The sequence below is a fragment of the Dasypus novemcinctus genome, chromosome 8 (assembly GCF_030445035.2).
Source record: "Dasypus novemcinctus isolate mDasNov1 chromosome 8, mDasNov1.1.hap2, whole genome shotgun sequence".
NCBI lineage: Eukaryota > Metazoa > Chordata > Mammalia > Cingulata > Dasypodidae > Dasypus > Dasypus novemcinctus.
In genome coordinates this window covers 88,152,126-88,178,952 of record NC_080680.1, presented here as the reverse complement: position 1 = coordinate 88,178,952, position 26,827 = coordinate 88,152,126, and the positions used below count along the sequence as shown (strand labels likewise).

Here is a 26,827-nt window from a genome sequence, read left to right as displayed (position 1 = left end):
CAACTGTACTATTGTAGATGTTTAGTCACATCAAGTGTTCAAGCTCCTGGGGTGGGTCCTTGCCTAGCTGCAGGGAAGAATCAGCTGGAGCTCCCCACCTGTGAGGAACCCAGTTCCTTCCCCAGGGCCCCCAGGATTGGGCAGGAACAGGAAGGGGAGCAAAGCCTCAGTTTCTTTAGCTTCTTTCCTTCCCCCTACCCAGACCTTTCAATTCCACATCCATCTGAAACTTTGCTGCTGCCCGCCTCCTCCCCACCACGTCCTGAGACCATTGCTCTTCCCTGCACCCCACTCCCACCCTATCCCTCTTTCAGGTGTCTCCTTGGCAGACCTCTGGATTTCTTGAAAACCTACTGTGTATTGAAGGTTTTGTCCTCGAGGAGCATCTGGTCTCATCGAGGTGATGAGGAGGTTGAGGATAGGTGATAACACCAGCTGAAATGCACTGCCCGCCCCACTTGGCACTGAGCGCTTTAACAGCCTGAAATTGCACTGACTCTTCATCGCAGCTTTGTGAGGTATTGTCCCCCTTTTCTTTTTTTTTTAAGATTTTATTTCTTATTTATTTCTTTACCCTCCCCCTCATCCTCCCATTGTCTGTTCTCTGTGTCCACTTGCTGTTTGTTCTTCTGTGTCTGCTTGCATTCTTGTCAGTGGCACTGGGAATCTGTCTCTTGTTGCATCATCTTGCTGCGTCAGCTCTCTGTGTGTGGTGCCACTCCTGGGCAGGCTATGCTTTTTTCACATGGGGCAGCTCTCCTCATGGGGTGCATTCCTTGTATGTGGGGCTCCCCTACGCGGGGGACACCCTGTGTGGCACGGCACTCCTTGTGCACATCAGCACTGCACACGGGTCAGGAGGCCCTGGGTTTGAACCCTGGACCTCCCATGTGGTAGGCGGATGCTCTCTCAGTTGAGCCAAATCCGCTTCCCATGCACCTTTTCTCCCGATTGCCCCAACAGCCCATCAGAGAGGGAAAGTGACTGGTCCAGAGTCACACTGCAAGTTGGTGGCAGAAGTGAAGCGGGAACATGGGGGCAGCTGGAGGGTGACCCCTCAGGACAGGCCACCCACATGAGGGCAGGCCTGGGCACGGCTAGAGAGGACAGTGACTTAGCTCTGCTCCGTGGGCCCATGCCTCCTCCTCTCAGAGCCTCCCTGTCCTCCTCCACACAGTGGGAATGGGAATGGACTGGCACAGGACTGGCACATGCCAGCATTCCCCCAGTTGGCAGTGTCACTGGGGCCCTTCCACCCTTAGGGCCCATTTTCTGGGTTTTGGAGGGGAGGTGTTGCCTTGGGTGGGTCTGTCCTTAGCCCTGCCACAGCACCCCTATGAAAGAGACCATCCCCTCCATGAAGCACTTCCCAGCAGGGAGTTGGCGTCCATCTCTCCTGCCTGAACACCCTGCCATAGCCGTGGCTACCCCTCACCTGACACGGGGTCCCGCTATTTGGGCACTCCCCTGTCTCTCCCATGCTCTCCTCGACTGGACCAGAAGCGCACTGAGGCAGGGCCACAGCTTGCTCGTCTTTCTTGCCCTCATTGAACCTACCCAAGGGCTGAACGGAGTTCAGGATGTGCTTAGAGACCAGGTGTAGAGTGGGGAGGGGACTCAGACATAAGAAAGAAACGGACTGTTTCCTAACTTGGGTTTTACTTCTCTGACCCTCAAGTTCTCTCACCTATAAAACAGCTGTGAACACTTCCTGCCTTGGAGCCTGGGGGAGTCAGGAAGGCAATATGTATAAAGCAGGGACTCTGAGGTAACTCCACTGTGAGCAGTCTTTATACTGACACATACCCCACTTCCCCGCTCAGAAGTACAGTGAAGTTGTAACCACTTCCTGCCCACTCATAAACTGCCACCACCCCCACAAGCCTGGCATCCTGCCCTTGGCAGTCTCTTACGGGACTCTGCTGAGGCGGGCTGTTGCATGTGGGCTGTTGCATGCTCTCGGGCGCTTTCGTCTTGGCCCCTCCTCCCTTCCTGTCCTCGGTCCTCAGGCCAGCGCCCTGGATGTGGGAAGGGTGTCTCTCAGCTGGAGGCAGGCTGTGTGATTCAGCAGCCTTCCCCCGGAGTGCTGCTTTCCCAGGAGTGTGGGCGGTGTGAGGAGCCAGCTGGTTATTAGAGGGCCTGGGGCCTTCCTGTGGGGTGGGTGCTCATACTGGCCTGGGACCTGGCCTCTGGAGGGCTGCCCCTGGGCCGGAGCTGCCACCCAGGGCTGGTGGCGGTGTCCCCTGGCCCTGTGCTGACCTGAGCTCTGGGAACCCAGGGAACTGGACTCCTGGGCTCCGTTTCTCTTGGTACTACTGTTTCTGGTCGAGTGGAAACCAAGCTCTGCACAGTAGTGAGGACATGAGCGCAGCAGTGGAGAGCAGGCCTGGGTTCATCTCATCTCTGCCACTTACTAGCAGAGTGACTGCACCTCTCTGAGCCTTAGTTCCCCTTAGGCCTGCCTCCCAGGTGGCAAAGGGATTCTGTGAGAGCACTTACCCAGTGTCGGGGGGCACACATCCTGTCCCTCAGCAAATGTAACCATTGTTGCCTCTCTTTAAGTGCCCCATTTCCACCTCCCTCAGATAGGGAGCTCAGACACTTGGCTTTCCTCCTGCCTTCCCCAAGTGTCCCAGAGTACTGTAGAAAGGCTGGGGCAAGAAGCATTTGGCATTTGAAGGGAGATCTTGTTTCGTGAAGGGTTTGTTACCATCATTGTTACTGATATTATCAATTACCAAAATAAAGAGGCCCAGTCCCATAATCTGTGTTCTCTAGTTCTTCTCCCAAGAGAAAAGAGACCCATTTGACAAAACACAGGTATTTAAACCTTGGTTTAAAAATCTACATTCCAAGTTACAAAATAATGTGCACAGAAAAAAACACAATTTTACTTAAACACACACACACACACAGGAAAGGACTGGAAGGGGGTTGGGAGTGGGTGGGTAGGGAGTGTTGGGAGGCTGTGTTACTGCTCTGTCAGTGTGAGCCCCAATATCTCTGGCACAGTCTTCCTCTCTTTTCAATGGGGAGTCTGCCTCTCTTCCCCAGTGGTGTTTTCCCAGCCATCAGGTGGCCACGCCGTTTCTGGAGAAGAGCTGTTCTGTGGCCTGCCCCGTGGGGTCACAAGCTCACAGCTAGTCTTGCAGTGGAATTTTGGACAATAGGTCCAAATTGTCTCCTTCCCCTGACCACTCCTTCCCAGGGAAGCCTGGCCACCCCGTGGTAACCCCTTCCTGCGGGTCCCTTTCAGGTTGAACCATGATTCCGGTGACAGAGCTCCGCTATTTTGCCGACACGCAGCCAGCGTATCGGATCCTGAAGCCGTGGTGGGACGTGTTCACCGACTATATCTCCATCGTAATGCTGATGATTGCAGTCTTCGGTGGGACACTGCAGGTCACCCAGGACAAGATGATCTGCCTGCCGTGTAAGTGGGTCACCAAGGACTCCTGCAACGACTCGTTCCGGGGCTGGGCAGCTCCCAGCCCAGAGCCCACCTACCCCAACGCCACGCTCCTGCCGACCCCTGACACAGGCCCCACAGGCATCAGATACGACCTGGACCGGCACCAGTATAACTATGTGGACGCTGTGTGCTATGAGAACCGCCTGCACTGGTTTGCCAAGTACTTCCCCTACCTGGTGCTTCTGCACACGCTCATCTTCCTGGCCTGCAGCAACTTCTGGTTCAAATTCCCACGCACCAGCTCCAAGCTGGAGCACTTTGTGTCTATCCTGCTCAAGTGTTTTGACTCACCTTGGACCACACGGGCCTTGTCGGAGACAGTAGTGGAGGAGAGTGACCCCAAGCCGGCCTTCAGCAAGATGAATGGCTCCATGGACAAGAAGTCATCAACAGTCAGCGAGGACGTGGAGGCCACTGTGCCCATGCTGCAGCGAACCAAGTCACGGATTGAGCAGGGCATCGTGGATCGCTCGGAGACAGGCGTGCTGGACAAGAAGGAGGGGGAGCAGGCCAAGGCACTGTTTGAGAAGGTAAAGAAGTTTCGGACCCACGTGGAAGAGGGGGACATTGTGTACCGCCTCTACATGCGGCAGACCATCATCAAGGTGATCAAGTTCATCCTCATCATCTGCTACACTGTCTACTACGTGCACAACATCAAATTTGATGTGGACTGCACTGTGGACATCGAGAGCCTGACGGGTTACCGTACCTACCGTTGTGCCCACCCCCTGGCCACGCTCTTCAAGATCTTGGCGTCCTTCTACATCAGCCTGGTCATCTTCTACGGCCTCATCTGCATGTACACGCTGTGGTGGATGCTGCGGCGCTCCCTCAAGAAGTACTCATTCGAGTCAATCCGTGAGGAGAGCAGCTACAGCGACATCCCTGACGTCAAGAATGACTTTGCCTTCATGCTTCACCTCATCGACCAGTATGACCCACTCTACTCCAAGCGCTTTGCCGTCTTTCTGTCAGAGGTAAGTGAGAACAAGCTGCGGCAGCTCAACCTCAACAATGAGTGGACACTGGACAAGCTGCGGCAGCGACTCACCAAGAACGCGCAGGACAAGCTGGAGCTCCACCTGTTCATGCTCAGTGGCATCCCTGACACTGTGTTTGACCTGGTGGAGCTGGAAGTGCTGAAGCTGGAGCTGATCCCTGATGTGACCATCCCACCCAGCATTGCCCAGCTCACAGGCCTCAAGGAGCTGTGGCTATACCACACGGCAGCCAAGATTGAGGCTCCTGCCTTGGCCTTCCTGCGCGAGAACCTGAGGGCACTGCACATCAAGTTCACTGACATCAAGGAGATCCCTCTGTGGATCTACAGCTTGAAGACCCTGGAGGAGCTGCACCTGACGGGCAACCTGAGCGCGGAGAACAACCGCTACATTGTCATTGACGGGCTCCGGGAGCTCAAGCGCCTCAAGGTGCTACGGCTCAAGAGCAACCTGAGCAAGCTGCCACAGGTGGTCACGGACGTGGGAGTGCATCTGCAGAAGTTGTCCATCAACAACGAGGGTACCAAGCTTATTGTTCTCAACAGCCTTAAGAAGATGGTGAACCTGACGGAGCTGGAACTGATCCGCTGTGACCTAGAGCGCATCCCCCACTCCATCTTCAGCCTCCACAACCTGCAAGAGATCGACCTCAAGGACAACAACCTCAAAACCATTGAGGAGATCATCAGCTTCCAGCACCTGCATCGCCTCACCTGCCTTAAGCTGTGGTACAACCACATCGCCTACATCCCCATTCAGATTGGCAACCTCACCAACCTTGAGCGCCTCTACCTGAACCGCAACAAGATTGAAAAGATCCCCACCCAGCTCTTCTACTGCCGTAAGCTGCGCTACCTGGACCTCAGTCACAACAACCTGACCTTCCTCCCCTCCGACATTGGCCTCCTGCAGAACCTCCAGAATCTGGCTGTCACAGCCAATCGGGTGAGTGGCCCGGCCGGGGCCCAACATGTGGGCTGGCAGCTGACTCATGGTGGCTGGTGGGTGTGCAGGAGGCCCAGTGTCTCAGGACAAAGTCCAGTTTCCCAGTTCCCAGGCTTGGAGTCCTTACCTGTGGTTCTCAGAATCACTTGCGGGGGAGCTTGTTAAAAATACAGACTCCCAGCTCCACCCCTAACCTGCTGAATCAGAATCTCTGGGGATGGGAGCCTGTCTGCCACAAAACAGCCGTGGAGTTCTTCTGACCAGGGTGGGGCTGCCAGGAGGGATGGCACAGTCAGGCAGGGCCTGTCACAAGGCGCACTTTGGGCCGTGTCAGAGGCAGGGATGTGCATGAGTCGGTCCAAGGCCTGTGGTTTTCTGCCAGGACTGGGATGTAGGAGGCAGGACTTAGCCTGGAGCCTGCGGTTTCTTCCTCCGCTTGTCCACACTGGGTTTGGAGCTGAGGGGCCAATCTGGATCCACCAAGGACAAAAGCTGCAGATGCCTGGGGCTTGCCAAAGCAAAACCATAGGGTCTCTACAACTCCTAGAATTGTGCACTATCCACTCCCCTTTGCTCTTTTGAGGGTCGGGGGAGGGCACAGTTGGGTTTACTTGGAGCTGGCTTGTCACCACCTGCCTTTATGAAGAGGAAGTTGTGCAAACCTTTGTGGGGCAGGCAGTGTAGGAGGCCACACCCTTATGACAGTTGGTGGCAACCTTTTGTCTGGTGTCTACCCAGCTTAGGGTGGATCATCAGAAGGAGCCAGGGCTGGGGAAGCCCCTCACCCAAGAACCCCTCCCTGGAGGCAAGGCAGGGTGGGGTTGAGGGCAGGTTTCTGTGGTTTTACAATCTGGGCTTTTGCAGTAGAGACAAAAGTCATTATGGCTGTGAAGGTGACTTCCCCCTGCCCACCCCTTCCTGGGAACCTGCAAGGAGATTGGCATGTGCAAGAGTAAGTCTTCCTGGGCCTTTCTTTCAGGGTGGAGATTTTCACAGTGGAGTGGGGCGGTGCTGGAAGCCACCATCTCTCTGCACCCATCACAGGCAGTGGAGCTAAAGCAGCCCCTGCTGATTTATTCAGCAGTTGCTGCAACCACCTGTGGTGGCAGGTACTCCCATCATCCTGCTGAGTCCTCCCAGCAGCAGCCTCTCTCTAGCAAAATACCCAAGCCTCCTGGGAAAGGATAGACTTTATCCAGCCTCACTCCGGGCCCCAGCACTCCAGGCCCCTGACCACTTAGAAGTCATTTCTTCTCTTGTCCCGAAGTCTCTTTTACTGCAAGGTAATCCATTTCCTCCATGGTTTAGGGATTGTGAAAGTCCTTATCCCCCTCTCTGCAAATTATGACTTTTACAAAATGTGTGAGAGTATGGAGAAGGGCGAGTGTTCAGTCTGTTTGCTCTACTCCAGAGTATCATCCTCTCTGATGGGGTGGAACAGTAAAATTGGATTCCCCTGGCTAAAATTCAAGTTTGGGAATCACTAGCTAAAATTCAACCCCTTCTTTAATATACAGAGAAACGACCAAGTGATTTACCCCAAGCACTGCATTGGAGCTGGGACCACTTTTCTCTGAGCCAAATTGCCCCTTGAAGTTGATTCAGACTTTCTCTTTCATTCCAGACCCTTTGTCTGTACTCTGCCAAGTACTGTGTGGGGCATCAGGGGATTGACTTGTTTCTGCACTGGGTAGAGGAGGGTGTAGGGCCACTCTACAGCCTCCTCATCCTGTCCCCCACCCCTAGCTTCTCACATCAGGCATGCATGTTGGCTGAGGTCACCCCTCAGGAAAGGAGCTGGCGACAGGGACACTGTCCTGGAGGAAGGAGACCTTCTGAACACCCTGTTTAGCACACTGCTTAATCACATCCTGTCCCTGCCTCCCGCCCCCTGAATCCCAGAGGTCTTTAAAGGGAAAAATAGTTCCTCTGGGCCAATCCCAGCCGGGCTCCTCCTCTTAAGCTGGAGGCCTGCTCTCTCCTTGCTCAGTCTCTGGGAGGGCTGGAGGGCTCCTCCTAAACCTGCAGGGGTGGAGTGGGAGGGGTGGGTGTGGGCCAGCTCAGTCCCTTGGACATCGTCTTCCCAGGTTTGAACTAATGCAGAGGAATACTTTGGCAAGGTTGTCATTGACTCAGCAGGTGTCTTTTGAGCACTCCTATATTCTAGGTAGGGAGCAAGGTGCTGGGGACTCTGGATGTACAGGGCCCGCTCTCTCCCCATACTGAGCTTGCTGTCAGGTTGGGAAAAATAAGCAGTCAGCATTCCGTGTAACAGGAGCTACGCTGGGCACTGGCTTCTGGGAGCAATGAGGAGTGGCCCCAGACTTAATCCAGGGCAGGGCAGGCCTCCCAGAAGAAGGCACTTGCCACTTGCTCCTGAAGGATGAGGAGAAAAGGGTGAAGAGGAAAGGGAGAGTCCAGGACATTCTGCCTGCGAGGAACTGAAAGCCAGCTAGGAACTGAAAGCCAGCTAGGAAAGCTCCGTGGGTGGAGGCAGGCGGGAGAGGAAGGAACAGTCAGGGTGGACTGAGTTGTGCTGGAATTTGGGCTTTATCCTGAGGGCAGGGGTAGGGCTGTCTGCAGAGGTATGGTAAGATCCTGTTCTTTCCCACTTAAAAGTCGATCTTATCTTCATTTGTTTAAAGTCTGTTTCCCCTTGCCAGGCCTGAAGCTCTGAGGATAGGGACCTTGGCTGTTTTGTTCAATGCTTGATTTGTAGCAAATATCCACCACATTTTTGATTGAGTGGATGAAGGGGTGAGCAAACTTCCAATTTAAAGAGATCACTCTTGCTGCAGCGAGGAGGGTGGGTTTGAGGGGGTAGGATGAGGAGACCATGTACAGTGAGACTCTCAAGGGGTGGCAGCTGATGGGAAAGGCTGCTAGGGATGGAGAGACATGGATGGAGCTGGAAGAGATTTTGGAGATGAAGAATGTGGGGATAGATTGCACTTGGGAGTTAGGGGGTGGGGCCTGGGTTGACTCAGTTCTCTCACTTGGTGGCCTGGATAGATGGTGGATCATGGATGCAGAAGGAGGCATAGGTTTGTGGAGAGGAGAGGGTGTGACTTGGGTGTTGAGGATGGGGGATGCCCTGGGATGCCCCAGGGACCATGATAGGCTCAAGGAGTCATCATCCTATGGCTGGGGTCCTTGATGAAATCACCAGGGAGAGGATGGAGGGAGAAGAAAGGGAGTCTGGCTAGAAGCTTAGATATGGACTGCAGGAGAAGGCAGCCAGGCGGGAACCTTTGGGGTCCCAGGGTGTGGAGGTTAGGTAGGAGGAGAGTGGAGACAAGTTTGGTGAATTAGGAATGAGAGTTGATGATCTTGGCCAGATAGTTTCAAGGGTAGACTGGGGCAGAAGGGTGGGCCAAGGAGAGAGATGGTCTCTTTCTGGGTGTTTTGTCGTGAAGGTTGGAGAGTCACAGAGTAAGCAGCCATAGAAGACTCCTGGGAGGGTTTCTTTTCTCAAAGACCAAGTAGACTTGAGGTCATTGAAATGCTCAGGGGAGCCATTGGCCCATGAGGTCCTTGAGGTGGTGGGAGAGGGTGGGATCAGATGTGCTTGTAAATGACTTCTAGCTTTAGGTGGACAAATGACCCTTTTGGAGGGAAGGATAGGCCCAAAGGACAAGTGTGGGTATGGTAGGGAGATGAGTGACCAATTGTGTCTTTTCTTTTCTTGGGGTGGCCTGGAGGTTGTGCACTGGCTGCGAGGAAGGGAGTGTTCTGGAGAGAGGGTGCTCCAGGGAAGGGGGCTCTGGAGCCAGACCAATTCATGTGAACTCCAGCTGGAGTTCACTGGCTGGAGCCTTTCCTTGGTTGGTGTCATCAGGGGAGGCCCCTGGGGTGCGAATGGGGGCCCTTCTGGGTAGGCTCTGGCCCCTTGGTCTTGCTGGAGCCCACTTTCCATCTGCTCTCCCACCATCGTGCCCCAGCCTTCAGCCCTGTTGATCTGGATGCCACCAGAGGAGGTTTTGGAAAGCATGGAAGAGCCTAGCCACCTCTGCCCCTTCCCTGATCATGGGGCACAACAGTGCTGGTTTTGGGAGGCCAATGTCAAGGGTTCCTTCAGAATATCCACAATGTCCCCGAGGGCATGGACTATGCCTGGCCCTGGCCACACGTATCTCCCTGCTGGGACAGCCAGGTTGCACACCAGTAACCAGGGTCCTCTTCCAAAATTGCCAGAGAGAACAAGTACCTGCAAGATTGAAGTCCAAGTCTGCAAAAGTTCCCTAGCTACAGAATGTCCAAGATAAGGGACATTTCTAATATAATGTTTTCATTGTACAGGTGGAGAAACTGAGGTCTGTGGAAGGGAAGGGACTTCCTGCAAATGAGTGTCATATATGGCAGACTGAGAATATAGCATGTGGTCTTGAGTCAGAGGAAGCAAGGCTTATGTCTTGTCTTGACCCTTTCTGGCTGTGGGACATTAGACAAGTGTTGCATTTCCCCCTCTCCAGGCCTCAGGCTCCTCAGCAGGAAAATGGGGACAGTGAGAAAGCAACCTAGCATTGGTTATTACTCATTCTCCCTCCCATTCTCACATGGAATCTGAGCCCGAAGTCTCCTAAGTCCTATCTGCTGTTAGCATCTCTCCTGCCCATCATAACTGAAGGGATAGTTTAGGATCCATAGTGCCAATAAGGTTTCACATTTATAGCTAATTACTCACAGAAGGGCAAGGGAAGAAGCTGGCATTTATGGAACTCTCCCTGTGTGCCAGTAGAAACTGCATGTGCCCACGTTGGTCCCACTGTGTACTCTTTTCTCCATCAGTAGTGTGGACAGTTAGAATAGTTCAGGGAAGTGGACTTGGCCCAATGGATAGGGCGTCCGCCTACCATATGGGAGGTCTGTGGTTCAAACCCCGGGCCTCCTTGACCCGTGTAGAGCTGGCCCATGTGCAGTGCTGATATGCACAAGGAGTGCCGTGTCACGCAGGGGTGTCCACCATGCAAGGATGTCCACCGCGTAGGGGAGCCCCACGCGCAAGGAGTGCGCCACATAAGGAGAGCCACCCAGCATGAAAGAAAGTGCAGCCTGCCCAAGAATGGTGCCACACACACGGAGAGCTGACACAACAAGATGACGCAACAAAAAGAAACACAGATTCCCAATGCCGTTGATAAGGATAGAAGCGGTCACAGAAGGACACACAGCGAATGGACACAGAGAGCAGACAACTGGGGTGGGGGAAGGGGAGAGAAATAAATAAAATAAGGGAAGCGGACTTGGCCCAGTGGATAGGGCATCCGCCTACCACATGGGAGGTCCACGGTTCAAACCCTGGGCTTCCTTGACCTGTGTGGAACTGGCCCACGCACAGTGCTGATATGTACAAGGAGTGCCCTGCCATGCAGGGGTGTCCCTATGTAGGGAAGCCCCACATGCAAGGAGTGCGCCCCGTAAGGAGAGTTGCCCAGCGCAAAAGGAAGTTCATCCTGCCCAGGAATGGCGCCACACACACAGAGAACCAATACAGCAAGATGATGCAACAAAAAGAAACACAGATTCCTGTGCCGCTGACAACAACAGAAGCGGACAAAAAAGAACACGCAGCAAATAGACACAGAGAGCAGACAACAAGGGGGCTGGGGGAGAAGCGGAGAGAAAAATAAATAAACAAACAAACAAATAAATACCAGCTATGGCTTTCTGGGTGAGCTGGCTTTTCCAGGGCCTTAGCACCTCATCTGTAAAATAGGAAGAGGAGTTACAGACTAAATACCCAGGGTGAGCCATGCTTACAGCAGAGCTTGCCGTGTAGTAAGTAAGTTGCATATGGATGTTGCCCATTATTCTCATTTTGCAAAATCAGAATGGATGAGGGCGGGAACTGAATGACCAGTACTGAACCCTTGCACTCATGATTAGTTTGTGACTTGACAGATGAGAAAACTGAGTCCCAGGGAGGGGAAGTGACATAGCTGAGATTCTCACCTCTATTTGTAACCTCTCCCTACTTCTCAGAAACAGTTTGGGGTATAGAATTTTTTCAACATGCCACTCTTATTTCAGAAATTGTTCTTTAACTTTGAAGCTATGACCAATAGCCTGGTTCATGGAGAGCCCTGGGATGTTGGAGTGAGGATGGAAGTGGAGCTGGGAGTAGCTGGCTACTGACCGAGCCAAGTGCTAGAGGACAGCAAGGAACAAGGCAGACCCTGGCCTGCCTTCTCAGAGCCCACAGTCCAGGAGATGACAGACAGGTAGTCAGGCAGTTTCACCATGGAGGGATAGTGCTGTAGTGGAGGGCATGGGTGTCATAGGTTATCCAGGAGGAAGTCAGGGAAGGCTTCCCAAAGGAAGGGACTGCTGAGCTGATGCCTACTGGACAGGTCGAAGTTAGCTAGAATTTGGTCCAGATTCTGCTGTTGCCTGTGGTCCTGGGCAACTGGAATGGGCAACAGAGAAGGTGCCAGCTTTGGGGAAGACAAGGAAGGGTAACCTTGGGTATAGAGGCTCCCAGATCTGAGCTGTACTCTCTTATCTTTCACCCTCTGCTGCTTTCTCTCCAGATCGAGGCGCTCCCTCCAGAGCTTTTCCAGTGCCGGAAACTGCGGGCCCTGCACCTGGGCAACAATGTGCTGCAGTCGCTGCCCTCACGGGTGGGCGAGCTGACCAACCTTTCCCAGATTGAGCTGCGGGGTAATCGGCTGGAGTGCCTACCAGTGGAGCTGGGCGAGTGCCCGCTGCTCAAGCGCAGTGGCCTGGTGGTGGAGGAGGACCTGTTCAACACTTTACCACCCGAGGTGAAGGAACGGCTCTGGAGGGCTGACAAGGAGCAGGCCTGAGCCCTGGTGGCTGACCAGAGCGTGGGGCCAGCTCAGAACAGCTGGCAGCAGAACCACCGAGGAGTCCTCGGGCCCAGGACGGCCAGGCTCTACTCCTCCCAGAAACCCAGGGACAACCAACCCAGCCTCTTGTCTGGGGCATGAGCTGGGGTATGGATGTGAGCTGGGCCAGGGCAAGAGGACAGCACCTGAGGGGCTGGCCCCTTTCCTCCCTCTGAGACTCATGCCCCCCAGGGCAGACACCTGTCGGGGAAGACCAGAGGACCTGCAGTATTTGGACAATCAGGGTCTCCTCCCTGGAGGCCATCTCTGCCCCAGAGGCTGAGCGGATGCCAGAGGTCCAGGGATACCTATTTAGTTCTTGGTATTTATTTTTCTCCACCTCCCATCCTTTCCCTCCAAATATCTTATACATTCCCAAGAAAGTTCAACTCAGAGAGTATTTAAGGAAGGGTGGGCTGTGCTTCCCCCTTTTCCTTTTTTAGTGCTGCTGCCAAGGTTTGGTACCCGCCCAGATTTGAGCAGGGCTGTGGTCCAGGTGAGAACCAGCTGTGGGACGGCCGCCCCACTGGTGCACTGCTAGGCCCTGGCGGCACGGCTTGTGGGAGAGCAGGCCTCCAGGTGGAAGGCCAGGCCTGGGGCTTGCCTAATTAGTTTTTGTGGTAGATTTTTTTTTTTTAAGCTTTGAAAATTGATGGCTTGGGAATAAAAAAAAAAAAAATGAAAAAAAAGACACTAAATGCCAGTGAGTTGGAGTCTCAGGGTGTGGTGCAGTTTCCCTTGAGCAAAGCAGCAAGATACTGAATTGTATTTCCTTTCCCTGGGATGCAGGGTGCAGGAAGGCTTCTGGATCTGGTGTGACCTTCCTCTAGGAGTTCTGTTTGTTCCTCTTTCTTGGGGTGGATTTTTTTTTTTTGGTGGGGGGAGGGTGTCTTGTTTTCTTTTCTTCATGTATCTTGGCAGGCGTTCCTTTCTGTGGCTATTGGCCAACAGGGATGTTCTGAAGCTGCCAAGAGGGGAGGAAAATGGGGTTGGCTAATCCCGGATGAACGGTGCTCTGTCCTCCCTTTCCCTCGACGTATCCACCCACCCAGCCCTGCACACGCAGTGCTACGGAGCCGAGAGGAGCTTCACCTGGACTGTTTTCCCACCTCATGTGTCATAGGTCGCCCAGTTGCCACGGCTAGCCCCAGCTGCTTACGTCCATCAGCCCTGTCACCACCTGGTCCTTCAGAATGGACACTTAGAGGTGGGGGTGGGAAGGGGGCGTCACATCTAGGTGGGCACACTTCCCAGTTTTTGGTTTCAACTCAGTTTCTGTCCAGGGCGCCTGATGGTGGGAAGCCACTCTGCTTTAGATCAGTCACTCGGGTCCCAGCCTTAGGGGGGTCCTTGCCTTAGATCACTCACTCAGACACTAAGGCACGTCTTATCTTAATGATTATGTTTGTCTGTCCATTTGTGTTTTCTGCATCGTGTCATTGGATGTAATCCTCAAATAATGCACACTAGCCTCTGTCAACCATGAAGCAATCCGTTACAAGTGGGTCTGAACCTGTAGATGAGGTTCAAATATCAAATAAATCTATAACAAAGTAACCTTTGGAGGTCTTCCTGTGGGGGAGGTGGATTAGGTTGTTGAGAGACCATTTATTTATGGGGTCCTATAGAATAGATAACTCTTCTCATCTCTGCACCACTGAACTGTAAGCTCCTGGGAGGCAGGCGCTGGAGGTTTGGGGGCTGGATGGAGCATAGCCCAGGCACAGGGCCCGAGCCAGGGCTCCCACTGCCAGCACATCTCTGCCATCCAATCACCTCACCGGTGGTTTGTGCCCTGAAAAGTTTTGCCCCGGGGGCGGGAGGGGAGGGCCCTGGAGGGGGAGCCAGGAATGCTGGGTTCTTAGCCCAGTTCTGTCACTGCCCCCTGCGGCCTCCACATCCCCACCTGCACGATGGGCATTTCCACTCAATGCTCTCAGCGATTCCTTGCCATTCCAACAGTGACTCCCTGGGGCTCTGCAGGGGGTGCTGAGAGGACTACAGGAGGGCCTGACCTGGATCCCAGTTGCTTTGGGGGCCTGCAGAAGGTGCCAGGATCAAGGGCAGAGGCTTGGGTTGGTGGACAGAACTGCTTTTAGATCCCAGGTCTCCATTTATTTGATGTGGGGCCTTATTACCTCATTTATAAAATCAGGATGTTGATACCAACCTTGCAAGGATGTTCCAGGGTTCACCCGTGATAACTGTATAGGTAGGTGGAGTTTTTAGCAGGGGGCTTGGCTCCTAGTAACTAATAAATGCTCCTTGATCTTTTTCCCAGACCAGGGAGACTTCAATTGGGCTGACATGGAGACCCTGGGGCAGGAGCTTTTTGGTAAGAAGGAAAGGCCATGGTGTCTGCCCTTGATGGAGTCTGAGTTGCTGCTTGGGCATCTCTGGCAAGGGTAGGACACAGTCTGTCCTTCCTCCCTCCACAGGGACTTCTCATCCCCTCCAGGTGGCCTCAGGATCCAGCCAAGTTCCCTTCCTGCTCTGGCCTCTTCGGTGAGCTTCTGACAGGGAGGCTGAGCGGCAGGGCTACTGCCCCCTCCGAGACTGTCGTGCTCTGCAGTGGAGGTCTTGGCCTCTGTCTAGCATCCTTGCCACCAACCCCCACCCCCACCCCACTGAGGCCTTGGGACCACCCAGTGCCCAGATCCCAAGGGTTGGATCTGGAGCTGGTTAGATTTTTGGAAAAAACAACAATGTGGAAATCACTGCCCGCCCACTTCTCAAAGCCTGAGCAGAATGAGCAAATAGCAGCAGGAGGTGGCGCCCCTCTTTTTACCTTCCCACCCCACCTCCCCACGGCCCCTTCTCCCCAGCCAGACTAGGGCAGGGGGAGGCGTGGCCAACACAGTGGTGATCTTACCACCGCAATTAGGACAACTTGGGGAAGCTTGAAAAATAAAAATATCCTCCTATTTTACCACCCCTTCTAACATTTGGTGAACAACTGAAACTTAGCAGGCGCTTACTAATACCAGCACCGTGCCAAACTATTTGTGGTAAAGCATTCATTTTGTTTGGTCCTCACAGGGTATTTCTGTTATCCCCAAATTTCAGATGGGGGAGAGTAAGGCCAGGAGGTTCTCAAGGTTTCCAGGTGATGGCCTGTCTGACTCAAGTGCAGATCTGCCTTACTAATCTACACAAGCCTTTGCTGGCGCTTCCTGGGGGCACTGCCTGCCCTCAACGTCTGGCTGACCCAGCTTGAGTGGACCCTCGCTGTGTGCCAAATCTCTAATTTGTTGAGTGATTGCATCGCAAGGAGCTAGAACCGCTGGGAATGTGCCCTGCCTCCCTCGTTTCAGCTGTATTTTCCTCATGGTTCTGTCTTCCACCTGCCCTCTTCCCATTGCCTAACCCATCTGAACTTTTCCCACCAGCCTCAGGAGCAGGCGCGGGGCTCAGCCCTCTCTCAGGCCCTCTGGAAGCCTGGACAAGGCAGCCACTCCCAGGGCAGTAGCCCAAAAAACACGACTTGACTTGGGGCCAAGGCACATTCCCTGTACTCACTCCCGAGACACCATGTCCCTTCTCCATTCAGAAAACCATCATTTCAGGGAAGTCCCATGACCCGTGTTCTAAAAGCTGCAGCCAGAGAGTGGCCGTGTCAGCTGCTGACAGAGCAGGCTTGGAGAAGGGTGAGTGTGCACGCACTGACCTCCAGGCTTGGCTGTGGCAGCCCTTCTTGAGAACCAAACACCTAGAGCCTTCTCTCTCCCTTAATCTGAAGGCTCAGGTTCCATGTTCTAGCCCCTTCCTCTTTCTAAGTGAGATACCCCTCTCTTCCACCCCTTCCTGTGAACTGCAGACTTAACTGGTAAACGCCCTCCCATAATCCTCCCAGGGCCCAGACAGTTTCAGAATACCAGAGCTGGCAGGGGCTGGGACAATTCTTTGAGGCCCTCTTCCACCTTTAGAATGCAAAACCACTGAGAACCCTGCACCCCACCCGACCCAGATGTTGATGCTGGGGGTCCCAGGGGCTTTCTAACCTGCACTTGGGGCCCATACAGCCACTCATCAGAGGTTACAGTGGTGCCATCTGGACAGGGACTCGTGTACTTCTGCCAGTTCAGCTTCTTTGCCCCGACTTTCACAGAACCTGGCTTCTGGGTCCCTGGTAAGTAATCCTGGATTAACTGTGGGAGAAGAATCCAGAGGTGAGGGCCACTGCTTCATCCAAGGGCAGAAGGGAGAGGGAGAGGGAGGGAGGGGGCTCAGCCTGGAGAGAGGTCCCAGGCCTGTGAGTGTTGGGGGGGGGCTGTGGTAGGATTGGGTTTCTCTCTGGATAGGGAAGGGTTAAGTCCTCCCGGGCGTCTCAGACTCCGGCTGCCCTCCTCCCTCCTGACCTTTCTCCTCCCACCTCCTCTCCAGCGCCTGGACTAACCCGGGAAGAGCTCTCTGTTCACCCAGCGTTGCACATGGCCTGCCTGAGCCCCTCGCAGCTCCAAAAGGTAGGGGCCTGCAGGGTGGGGGCCCTTGGACCTCCAGAGTCTTGAGGAATTCAACCCCACCCCCTGCCATATTATGAAATTAAAAACTCAGGCTCAGAGGGGTCCGTCCCCAACCATGACCCTTAATTTATGCACACACAGGGGAGCGTCCAGGCCAAAGGCCTTGGGTGGGACTGGGATTGGCTAGGTTGACTGACCTAAAGGAGAACAAAACACCCAGATCAGCCAGTCCAGACCCCAGGGCCCGCCACAAGCGTGAGGGGGCGGGGCGGTGCCGGGGGCAGAACGGGGCGGGGCCACCTCCCAGAGCCCGGAGCCTGATGAAGGCTTTGGACTGCACAGACGCTAAGCCTAACCCTAACCCATCATAATAGCTACCACCTTTGAGTGTGGGCCATATGTCTTAGGAAGGAGGTACTATTGTTATGCCCATTTGCCAGTCTGAGGTTCAGAAGTGAAACAATTTACCCAAGATCTCAGAGCAGGGAAGACACCAATTTGTACCCGCTTTTTATTTTTTTTCCATTTCACGGTAAATCAGAAACACATCCCCATGTCAGTAAATATTTTTTTCTACAAAACGGGTTTTATCCTGTTGTGTTCTGGGCTAAATAAACCATGATTTGTTGAAACAATCCTTATTACAGGTGTTTAGGTTGCTTCTGATTTATTGCTCTTCTTAAACAGTGTTCAGTTAGTACCTTTATACATCTATCTTTACTTCCCTACTCGCTAATCCCAAGAGAAGAATTCCTAACCGAGTGTTTACCAGATCAGAATAATGCCCAGTTTGTTATGGATGGCCCAGCTCCCAAGGAGGCAGTTTTCAGCTTGACATTGCTGTGAGGATTAAGGTTCTAACATTCAGAGCTGTCCAGAGCCAGAAGGGCCCCTGCTAGGTGGTCATGAATGTTCCAGTATCTGGTGTGGAAGCCAGAACTGAGCACCCATGAGGGTGAGGGGGGTGGGGAAATCTAACACTTGGTGGTGGATTTGAGAGGTGATTTCCAATGTCCCCATTGTAGTGCTCTACAAGCAAAAGTATAGATCTTTCTCTCCTTATCTCTTGCTTTCCCTCAAAATATGAAGACTCGCAGCAAATCAGAATGCGTCATCCTGCTGTAACTCCGCCACCTGCATGCAACCTCTCCCTCCCACCCCTCTTCACTCTATGCTCAGTCAGTTCCCCATTCCTCATGTTCCTCTGCACTCAGGGACTTTACACATCCTATTTTCTCTGTCTAGAATGTTCTGCCTCATCTCTTCACCTTCCAGCTCCCACCATCCTGCTGGTCTCCTTTTTAAATGTCACATCCTCTGAGCTGGTGCCCTGAGACCCCTCTCCTTCCCCAATCTGGTGTACGTTAGGCCCTTTTTTAAAAAAGATTTTATTTATTTATTTATTTCTCTCCCTCCCCACCCCAGACATTAGGCCCTTCTGCCAACTGTTCCCGCAGTCCCTGCCCTCTCTCTCCTTGCACTAAGTATAGTGTGTGATCACACCTCATCACACCTGTATGATGATTGCTTTAATATCAGTCTCCTTCACAAGATTGTAAGGTCTCTGAGGGCAGGGATCATAACTGTATCTCCAGCTCATGAAACCATGTCTGGTACACAGGAGGTGCTCAAGCAACATTAGCTGAATAAATGGGTAAGGTTTGTAGTTCCATGTGGCCCCAGCCTTTGGAGAGGAAAGGCTGAGATACCCGCCTTTCTCCTTTCTCCTTCCTCCCCTCATGCAGCCAATATCTGCTGCATCACTGATTGCTAGACACCTGCCCAGCAATGGAGAAGACACTTGGTCTCTGCCCTCACACAGATTCTGGCCTGGGGGAGGGAGGGGTCAAATCAGTTGTCCTAAGGAGGGTTTGAGGGCAGGGGGAGCACTGAGTCTCATTCCCACCTGCAGTTCCACGAGGATGGATTTCTGGTCCTGGAAGGATTCTTGGCTGCAGATGAGTGTATGGCCATGCAGGAGAGGATTGGTGAGATAGTGGCCCAGATGAATGTCCCTCGCCACTGCCGCACGGAATTTTCCACCCAGGAAGAGGAGCAGCTCCGAGCCCAGGTAGGTGTCTGGGGCAGAAGAGGATAGGATCTAGCCTTTGACTGGTGCAGAGCAGCAGCCTGGAAGGGAGGACCCCAAGGTTCCCAGACTTGTTCTGTAAACTGACCAGGCCCCCAGTCTTTCATGTGTCAGGCACCAAGCTAAGCACCTGACATGTGTCTTTCCTTCACTCCTCACTATAAATTTATAATGCAGGCATTAGTATTCTCATTTAACAGGTAGGGAAAATGAGGCTCAGATCACTTGCCCGAAACCATACAGTTAATAAATTGATAGAGCCAGGATTTGAACCCAGATCTGTCTGATATCTCACCCGTGTTGTTCCCTGCTCTGCTGTACTTCCTTAGTAGTTCTCCTGCCACAAATGACCTCTTTTTGGTCAATAGACAAGTGACCTTGTACACAGTAAGACCCAATACAGTTTGAAATAGATACATTGAAACTCAAAGGGAGTTTTCCCACACAGTTCCTCTTAATCCTTTGTAGTTTAAATTTCTGAGCCTGTCTGGTGGGACAGCCCAGCAACAACACTGGTGCAGGTCCACTAATGGGGTTCACACAAAAACAACCTGAGGAGCTCCTGCCACCTGGTGGGCACAGAGGGCATTACAAGGGCTGGAAGGCTTGTATCCCAGAAAATGGAGACTTAACACTAGATGGATAAAGGATGACAGAATGACTGTTCTCTCCAAATAATTGGTCCATTTGGCCACACACCTGCCTTCCAGGTGGGGAAGGCAGAAATGAGAGGTCCTTCAGCCAGAGACAGTCAGGTCACCCAAAGGCTTAGAGGAAGGAGGGGACCAAATCATTTGTCCTTCAGTCTCTCTGAAAATGTTCAAGAGATTGAGGGGTGGGAGAGGATAGAGAAGAAAGTGTATATGTTTTAATTTATGGAGCTTGCAAAGAACTTTGCACTGTGCCCTGCACTTAGTAAACCCTCAATATTTACCGTAGATATTGGGAAAGATGTTCAGTTGGGCATACAAAATAAGATTGTCAGGTGTCCTGTCTAGTGCTCCTTCCCTTCCAAGTCATCTTACCTTTCATTGTTTTTGAGTTCTTTTACAACTTCGTAAGTTGTATAAAACTGATAATAATGCACATATTGTCCATGGAAATGGATATGAACAGTGTCTGGTGAAATGCAATTATTGCCTTGTAGATACACCAGTTTTGCATCTATATATAAACTCATTTCAGCATTTCCTTGTTGCCTATGTATGTGTGGCTCTTGGAATTCTCCTTTGAGCTGGCTGGAACATCTTACTGTTCCTTTGTTAATTAACGAGTTAAATAAAATATTTGACATGTTTAGCATCATTTTCTTTAGTAGTATTATCGATTATGCTCTCCCAACGTACTTCCCTCACCCTGTTCCAGATGCAGAGGCACTTAGAAAGTTAAAAAAACCTTGTGGTTTCCAGTGGGAAGGACTTTGAAAGGGGCTGGGCAGGTACTGAGTTAAGCCATGCAGGCTGAGTCTGAAAGCAAATGCACATGTGAAGGAGCAATGGGGCAGTCACCACGTGGGGAACCCAGGCAGGGGGTCGGTGCTGACTCAGCTCCAGTCATGTTGCCTGTCATGCAGAAGGTAGGTATGGTCTGTGATTGTAAAACAAAAGGAGCTGGACAATATCCTGGCTTCCTGGTGGGGAGGGAGATATATATGATGGCAGCTCAAGGGTGGCTAAAGCTACATGGAAAACATAGGGCATCTTCCTGGAACATCATTTTCATATGATGCTAAGAAGTTTAAAATGTTATATTAAAATTAACAGGGATAGGTTGTTGAGAAAACACGAAAAGATTAGTAATAGCTTATATTTACTGTACATTTAGTCATACCCTTGCTAAGTGTTTTATATGTACTAAAAATAACAATAAAAGCAAATACTTACCATGGTACTTAGCAATTCCAAGGACTTTCCTGGTGTTTTACATAAGTAAATAAACCAACATACATGCATGCACACACATATATATATATTCATAATCCTTGTAACACCCTATGTGATAGGTACCATTAATAGTATCTATTTTATAGGTGAGAAAACAAAGACCAGAGAAATTCAGTAATGTAGTCAATGCCAGTCAATGGCAGAGCTGGGATTTAATCCCAAATATTTTAGCTCCAGAGTCTGTGTTCTCAACTGTTGTAAGATTTAGCCTCTGGAAGAAGACTCCGTAATCCAGGGAAGGTAAAATCTGATATTATCCCCTCTCTTACAAATAAGGAAATCAAGACCCGGAGAGGTAAAATAGGCCACCCAGGGCTAAGTGGGAACCAGGCCTGATTTTAGCACCTATGTTCTGAACTACTTGGAGTAGAGTACAAGAGTCCGGTAACTTATTAAAGGCTTCCAAAAATTTCATACTAGTAGCTTCAGGCTGTGCTTCCAGGCACTTAGGATTCCACTTCACTGTACTGTGCCTCAGTTGGACAAGTTTGAGAAGCATCAACAGGGTCGGGGGGGGGTAGATCCGTGGGAATGGTAAACATCTGAATCTTCCCTCCCTCTCTGCTAGGCCCAGCTCTGACCCTATGATACCTTCTCAATCCCTCTGATCACCTCTCTATAGGGCAGCACGGACTATTTCTTGAGCAGTGGTGACAAGATCCGATTCTTCTTTGAGAAAGGCGTTTTTGACAAAGAAGGTTTGGAGCTGGGGCCCTAGAGGTGTAGGGGAGCCACAGCAGGGATGGACTGGACTCAAGTATCTGCCCCCAGGGCCAGGAGACTCTGGGCTCCAGTTCTGCTTTTACCTGTTTTTTTTTTTTTGTGCAACAGGCAATTTTCTGGTCCCTCCGGAGAAGTCCATTAACAAAATTGGCCACGGTGAGCAGGGGCCTGGAGTGGGGTGAGGGCGGCAAGGAAAATGGGGAAACTGAAGCCTGAAGAGGTTAGAGCCCTTGCCCAAGGCCCATGATAAGTCAGTGGATGTGCACCTGGCTTTTCTGGCTGCAGGATCCCCCTCTGGCCCTGCTTTTCTGCATCATGTGATGCTAATCATATGGTGGTCGAGATTACCACAGCACTGGGAAGAAAGGTCTGTACTAGAGCCCCCTCCCACACAGATGGGCCACGTGGCAGGCCCCCTCAACTCTCTGCTACCTGTTCTGGGGATGGGGATTATCCAGGCCCCAGGAATGGAGTTTCTTGGGTCCAACCACTTCCTGGAGCCTCCTCAAGGAGCACCTGCTATATTGACAAGTACCCTCTCCTGCAACCAGAAAACCAAGCCATAAAACCCTCACTTTTAATAAAAACAGTAATAAATGATAATAACAAATGACTCTTCTGCACCAGGCCTGGGCTATTGCTATACATGCATTAGCCCTCTGAGTCCTTGAAGCAGCCCTGGGAGGTTGGGCTGTTCTTCTAGTCCCCATTTTACAGAGGAGGAAACTGAGGCTTACAGGAATGAAATGATTTCCCAAGGTTGCACAGAGGAAGTGGTGGCACTGCACTTGTTACTAAGTGATGGGCCCCCAACCTCTGTGAGGGGTGTGAAGTCAGGGATGGGGTGAGATCACAGGTGGCTGAAAGGTCAAGAATATGGTCCTGGGTGGGATGGGGCTGGGGTGGGGTAAGGATATTTGTGGGGTCCTTTATATAATTGTTAAAAAAGCAGAAGGTTTATAATGCACACAAAATAGGTGAAAATGTCAAAATAAGCCTTAGTCTGGGGGCCCAGATTTAGTTGCTGGAAGGATGTACAGGGGTGGGGGACTGGCCAGTCAGCCCACCTCTGCCCCTGCAGCTCTGCATGCTCACGACCCGGTCTTCAGGTGTGTGACACACTCCCCCAAGATACAGGTGAGCAGAGGATGGGGCAAAGGCCAGGTGGATGGGCCAGGTGGGCATGTGGTCAGGCCAGCAGGGTGACTCTCTGTCCCCTTCTAGGCCTTGGCCAGGAGTCTGGGTCTCCAGATGCCCGTGGTGGTACAGAGCATGTACATCTTCAAGGTGAGCTCCCCAGCCTCTGCAGACCTATCTCCCCTCTCATACCAAGCCTGAAGTTGGTGGGAGAACTCAGCACAGCCCAAGCAAACTTGATCTCCTCTAGTTAAGGTGCCTGTTACTTAGCTGGTGCTCAGTTAAAATTTGGCGGTAGGAGGGAAAGGCACCTTCAGGACTCCATCCTCTCTTCTTTGAAACACTCTGCTTCCAGTTTAGTGCCACCTTCTCTAAGAAGCTTCCAGATCCCCTGGTTTGGGATCCATCTCTGACTTTGGGTCTGAAAGGCTTAACTGCTGGCTTAGTCTTAACCTCTCCTTGTAGTCCTCATACTGTGCTGCTTTGTGTTTTTTCTTTTTTTTTTTAAGATTTATTTATTTCTCCTGCCACCCTGTTCCCCCCATTGTCTGCTCTCTCTGTCCATTTGCTGAGTGTTCTTCTGTGTCTGCTTGTATTCTCATTAGGTGGCTCTGGGAACTGATCCCGGGATCTTCTGGAGTGGGAGAGAGGCGATTACTCTCTTGCACCACCTCAACTCCCTGTTCTGCTATGTCTTTCTATTTTCTCTCCTCTGTGTCTCTTGTTGCGTCATCTTGCTATGCTATCTCTCCACATTGACCAGCACTCCTGCGTGGGGTGGTATTCCAGCATGGGTTGGCATTCCGCGTGGGTCAGCTTGCCACGTGGGCCAGCTTGCCCTCACCAGGAGGCCCTGGCTTCGAACCCTGGACCTCCTATATGGTAGATGGGAACCCAATTGGTTGAGCCACATCCATTTCCCTGCTTTGTGTTCTTGTTCACACTGTCTCCTGGGTGCTCCCTGTAGAGCAGGGTGATTTCTCTTTGTATCCTTTTTTGGCCTAGCACACCATAGAGTGCTGGCGTGGAAACCTTGGCAGTGAATGAACATCTGTAGCTAGGGCAGGAGCATCCTGCAAGAATCTGAATGAGCCCTGCTTCCCCCCACTAACTGCCCTCCATCCTCACTAGGCTTCTTCTCTCTTTCAGCAACCTCACTTTGGCGGCGAAGGTGAGCTGAGAGCAGGCTATGGGGCCCAGTGAAGGCCATGAGTGGGAGACCTGGGACATTGGTGGTTGTCAGACCTTAGAGGGAGGGAAAGTGATTGCTGAGATGTCTGTAGTCAGGAGCCTAGGCCAGTGCAGGAGGAGCCACCTTCCATTCCATCCCCAAACAGTGGAGACCTTGGCAGCAACCTGGCAGCAACCCTAACTGGTTAAAAATACAGATTCCTGGGCCCTATTCCCTGATATTTGAGTTAGTTGGGCTGCATGGTCTTGGGAATCTCTATTTTTTAACATGCTCCCAGGGGGCTGATTCAGCAAAGATATTGCTGATTTAACTATAAACCACCAGTTGGACAGATGCCCTTTACGGCATCCCTGGTGGGTGATTATCCACTTCTGCTCATATACCTCCAGTGATGGGAAGCTTACTCCCTCTCCAGGTAGCCCTTTCCTTCCTTGCATGAGCCCAAGTCTGTCTCATTGTGACCACCCCCTCTTTCCTACCTTTCAGCCCAAGGGCAGTCCTCTGAAGCAATCCCTTGGGCTTCCTTCCTGAGCCTTCCTGAGCCTTCTCTGTCCAAGCCCGGCACCCCCAGTTCCCTCTGCCATTCCTCCCCCAAATGCTTTGGAGCTCCCCACCATTAGGATATCTTCCTAAGGACAAAGTCCAGATTGTCGAAGTTGGGTGTTCAGTAGCACCTCCTTTACTTTGTTATTGTAAACTAAGGTCCTTTATTGATGGTTCTCCATCCTGGCTATGCCCCAGCATCACCCAGGATGGTGTTTAAAATGTAACTGCTCGGTCATAGTTATTTCCCATTTTGCACCCAACTTCCCAATCTTATGCCCCCTGGTGGACCATCTGGTGGCTGGAGACTGCCTGTTCTTGGTTAGTAACAGTGGTTTTAGTTACTTGGCTGGAATTAAACAATAGCAGCTACTTTTTAGCAAGCAATTACAATGTTGGGCCCTATACTGAGCACCTTTCATAACATCATATCATGGAATCCTACAGCAAGCCTATGAGGTAGGCTAATTTGGGGCCACTTTACAGTTTTGGTGATTGATGCTCTGATAGGTGAAATCTCTTGCTCAAAGTCTCTAGGCCAAGAAGTGGCAAAATTCTACTGACAATAGGAAGGCAGATCCTAAGAGGGCTCTGAGAGGACTGAGGGGTAGGAAATGAGGCCAGGGTGAGGTGGGACCAAGAAAAGGGGTGGGCTCCTCACTCCCAGGTGGCTTGCTGCAGTTTCCCCTCACCAGGATGCCTCCTTCCTGTACACGGAGCCCCTGGGCCGGGTGCTGGGTGTGTGGATCGCACTGGAGGATGCCACGCTGGAGAACGGCTGCCTCTGGTTCATCCCTGGCTCCCACACCAGTGAGGACACCTGTCTCTCCCTGCCTACCTGTACCTCTCTGACCACCAAGGAAGAGGGACCTAGAGAAAAGAGGGGCTAAAGGTTCCGTCTTGGTCTGCAGGTGGAGTGTCAAGAAGGATGGTTCGGGCCTGTGGTGGCTTGATGCCTGGCACCAGCTTCCTCGGGTCAGAGCCAGCCCGGGATAACAGCCTCTTTGTGCCCATGCCTGTGCAGAGAGGTAGCTAGACTGTGGAGGGCAGGGGGGCAGAGGGTCTGAGGCCATGCAGATGGCTCTTTGCTCACTCAATCCAGCATTCAAGAAGTTACAGAATGAGAGGCCAGGGCTGGATGGAAATGTAGACATCAGGAAGCTGTGTGGTAACAGCAAGGTCTTCTGGATCAGGTTCAAATCCAGACTCTGCTACTTATGGGCTGTCTCTCTGGGCAAATGACTGAACCTCCCTGAGACTCTGTTTCCCCATATGTAATATGGGAAGCAAGATGAAGTATATGTTTTTGCAGAACCTGCATGGCATGCAGGAAGTGCTCAATAAATGCCAGCTACTAATTCACTGTCTTCCTTTTAGAAAAAAGAAAACTGAGGTCAAATTCAGCATTCACTGGCCAGGGTCACAGCTGATTGGCACAGTACAGAAAACTTTGGCCTCATTCTGCAGACACCATATGAGGGATGCCTTTCTTAAGACTTGCCAAGGCACTGGCCATGGCAGAAGGGACTTGCTCCCAGGGGAACATCCCTACCCCCAAATAGCACAGCACCACCTCCAGCCCTGAAGCCGGCTATGGGGGTGGGGAGGTGGTGGCTGAGCCCTCAGGGGTGGGAAGGGGGATAGATGGAGGAAACAAAACTGCTTGAGGGAGGATGGCCCCATGTCCCTTCCTGCCATGGGAAGGGAGTGTGTGGAAGAGTGTGGGGCTGGTGTTCTCCTGACTGCTTGTGTCCTTGCCAGGGGCCCTTGTCCTAATCCATGGAGAAGTGGTGCACAAGAGTGAGCAGAACTTCTCCGACCACTCACGCCAGGCCTATACTTTTCACCTCATGGAGGCCTCTGGCACCATCTGGAGCCCAGAGAACTGGTAAGTGGCAGGGTGGGTGTGCCAGTCCCAGACATTCCCTGAAGAGGTCCTGGAGGCTGAGAGCGGTGAGCCTGGCATCTCAAGGTTGTCTCCTCTACCCTCTGCAGGCTCCAGCCCACAGCTGAGCTGCCCTTTCCTCTACTGTACACCTAAAGGCTCTCAGCAGGGTTGGGGCACTGTCGCTTCTCTGGTGCAAATACGGACAGAGGCAGCCTGCCTCACCCAACCCTCTGGCTGCAACGGGAAGTCGCATCTCCCCTCCTCAACATTCCTTCTGCCAGCATCTGTGCCCCTCTGCTTGGCAGGCAGGGAAGTGGCAGGGCAGCAGCCCCGGCTGATGGGAGGCTTTTCTAAGATCTTGGTCTCTGCTTCCTTATTGCCCCAACACCACCTCTCTCTAGAGGTGGCCTTTTGGCCATGGAAGTGTTCTGGCCATTTCTCTGCCAGCTTCTCACTCTTATCTCCTCTAAGGTGGAACTCTGATCTGCATATTACAAGATGCTGAATAAAAATGACTTCCAAATGCAGCTTCTCTTTGCTTCTCTCTTAAGCAGCCTTGCTCTCAAGATGAGAGCCCTGT

General features: G+C 52.2%; 2 protein-coding genes across 8 annotated transcripts in view; both read left to right on the top strand.

Annotated features, from left to right (window-relative positions):
• Nucleotides 1-13,826, top strand: part of LRRC8A (leucine rich repeat containing 8 VRAC subunit A) — a 29,318-nt gene extending 15,492 nt beyond the window's left edge. For 2 of the 4 annotated variants that reach the window (XM_058302275.1, XM_058302276.1), the window contains 3 exons: nucleotides 315-518; nucleotides 3,257-5,421; nucleotides 11,952-13,826. In XM_058302275.1, the coding sequence (XP_058158258.1) occupies nucleotides 3,265-5,421; nucleotides 11,952-12,227 (2,433 nt within the window). In that variant the 5' untranslated portion in view covers nucleotides 315-518; nucleotides 3,257-3,264 and the 3' untranslated portion in view covers nucleotides 12,228-13,826. The remainder of the gene's footprint in view (nucleotides 1-314; nucleotides 519-3,256; nucleotides 5,422-11,951) is intronic. The other 2 variants (XM_012526998.3, XM_058302277.1) reach the window with 1 other exon arrangement.
• PHYHD1 (phytanoyl-CoA dioxygenase domain containing 1) lies at nucleotides 12,238-26,774 on the top strand. Of its 4 annotated transcripts, XM_071216921.1 has the most exons (15): nucleotides 14,551-14,604; nucleotides 14,708-14,774; nucleotides 15,309-15,916; nucleotides 16,292-16,398; nucleotides 16,653-16,732; nucleotides 18,645-18,803; nucleotides 21,387-21,462; nucleotides 21,596-21,643; nucleotides 22,569-22,624; nucleotides 22,712-22,774; nucleotides 23,774-23,795; nucleotides 25,041-25,169; nucleotides 25,271-25,387; nucleotides 26,121-26,247; nucleotides 26,355-26,774. In XM_071216921.1, the coding sequence occupies exons 5-15, from the start codon at nucleotides 16,700-16,702 to the stop codon at nucleotides 26,398-26,400; spliced, it is 876 nt and encodes a 291-aa protein (XP_071073022.1). In that variant the 5' UTR covers nucleotides 14,551-14,604; nucleotides 14,708-14,774; nucleotides 15,309-15,916; nucleotides 16,292-16,398; nucleotides 16,653-16,699; the 3' UTR covers nucleotides 26,401-26,774. The 4 variants fall into 4 exon arrangements, with proteins under 4 accessions (XP_058158273.1, XP_071073022.1, XP_071073023.1 ...); XM_071216922.1 differs by having other exon boundaries at nucleotides 15,336-16,398; XM_058302290.2 differs by lacking the exons at nucleotides 14,551-14,604; nucleotides 14,708-14,774; nucleotides 15,309-15,916 and adding an exon at nucleotides 12,238-12,591.
• Nucleotides 26,775-26,827: the final 53 nt, after the last annotated feature.

Excerpts from the sequence above, each read along its gene's own strand:
- PHYHD1 (XM_058302290.2), top strand. The coding sequence starts at position 12,557 with ATGCCAGAGGTCCAGGGATACCTATTTAGTTCTTG. Across the intron at positions 12,592-16,291 it reads GGATACCTATTTAGTTCTTG|CCACTCATCAGAGGTTACAG; the intron begins GTATTTATTTTT and ends GGGCCCATACAG. Across the intron at positions 22,625-22,711 it reads CACACTCCCCCAAGATACAG|GCCTTGGCCAGGAGTCTGGG; the intron begins GTGAGCAGAGGA and ends GTCCCCTTCTAG.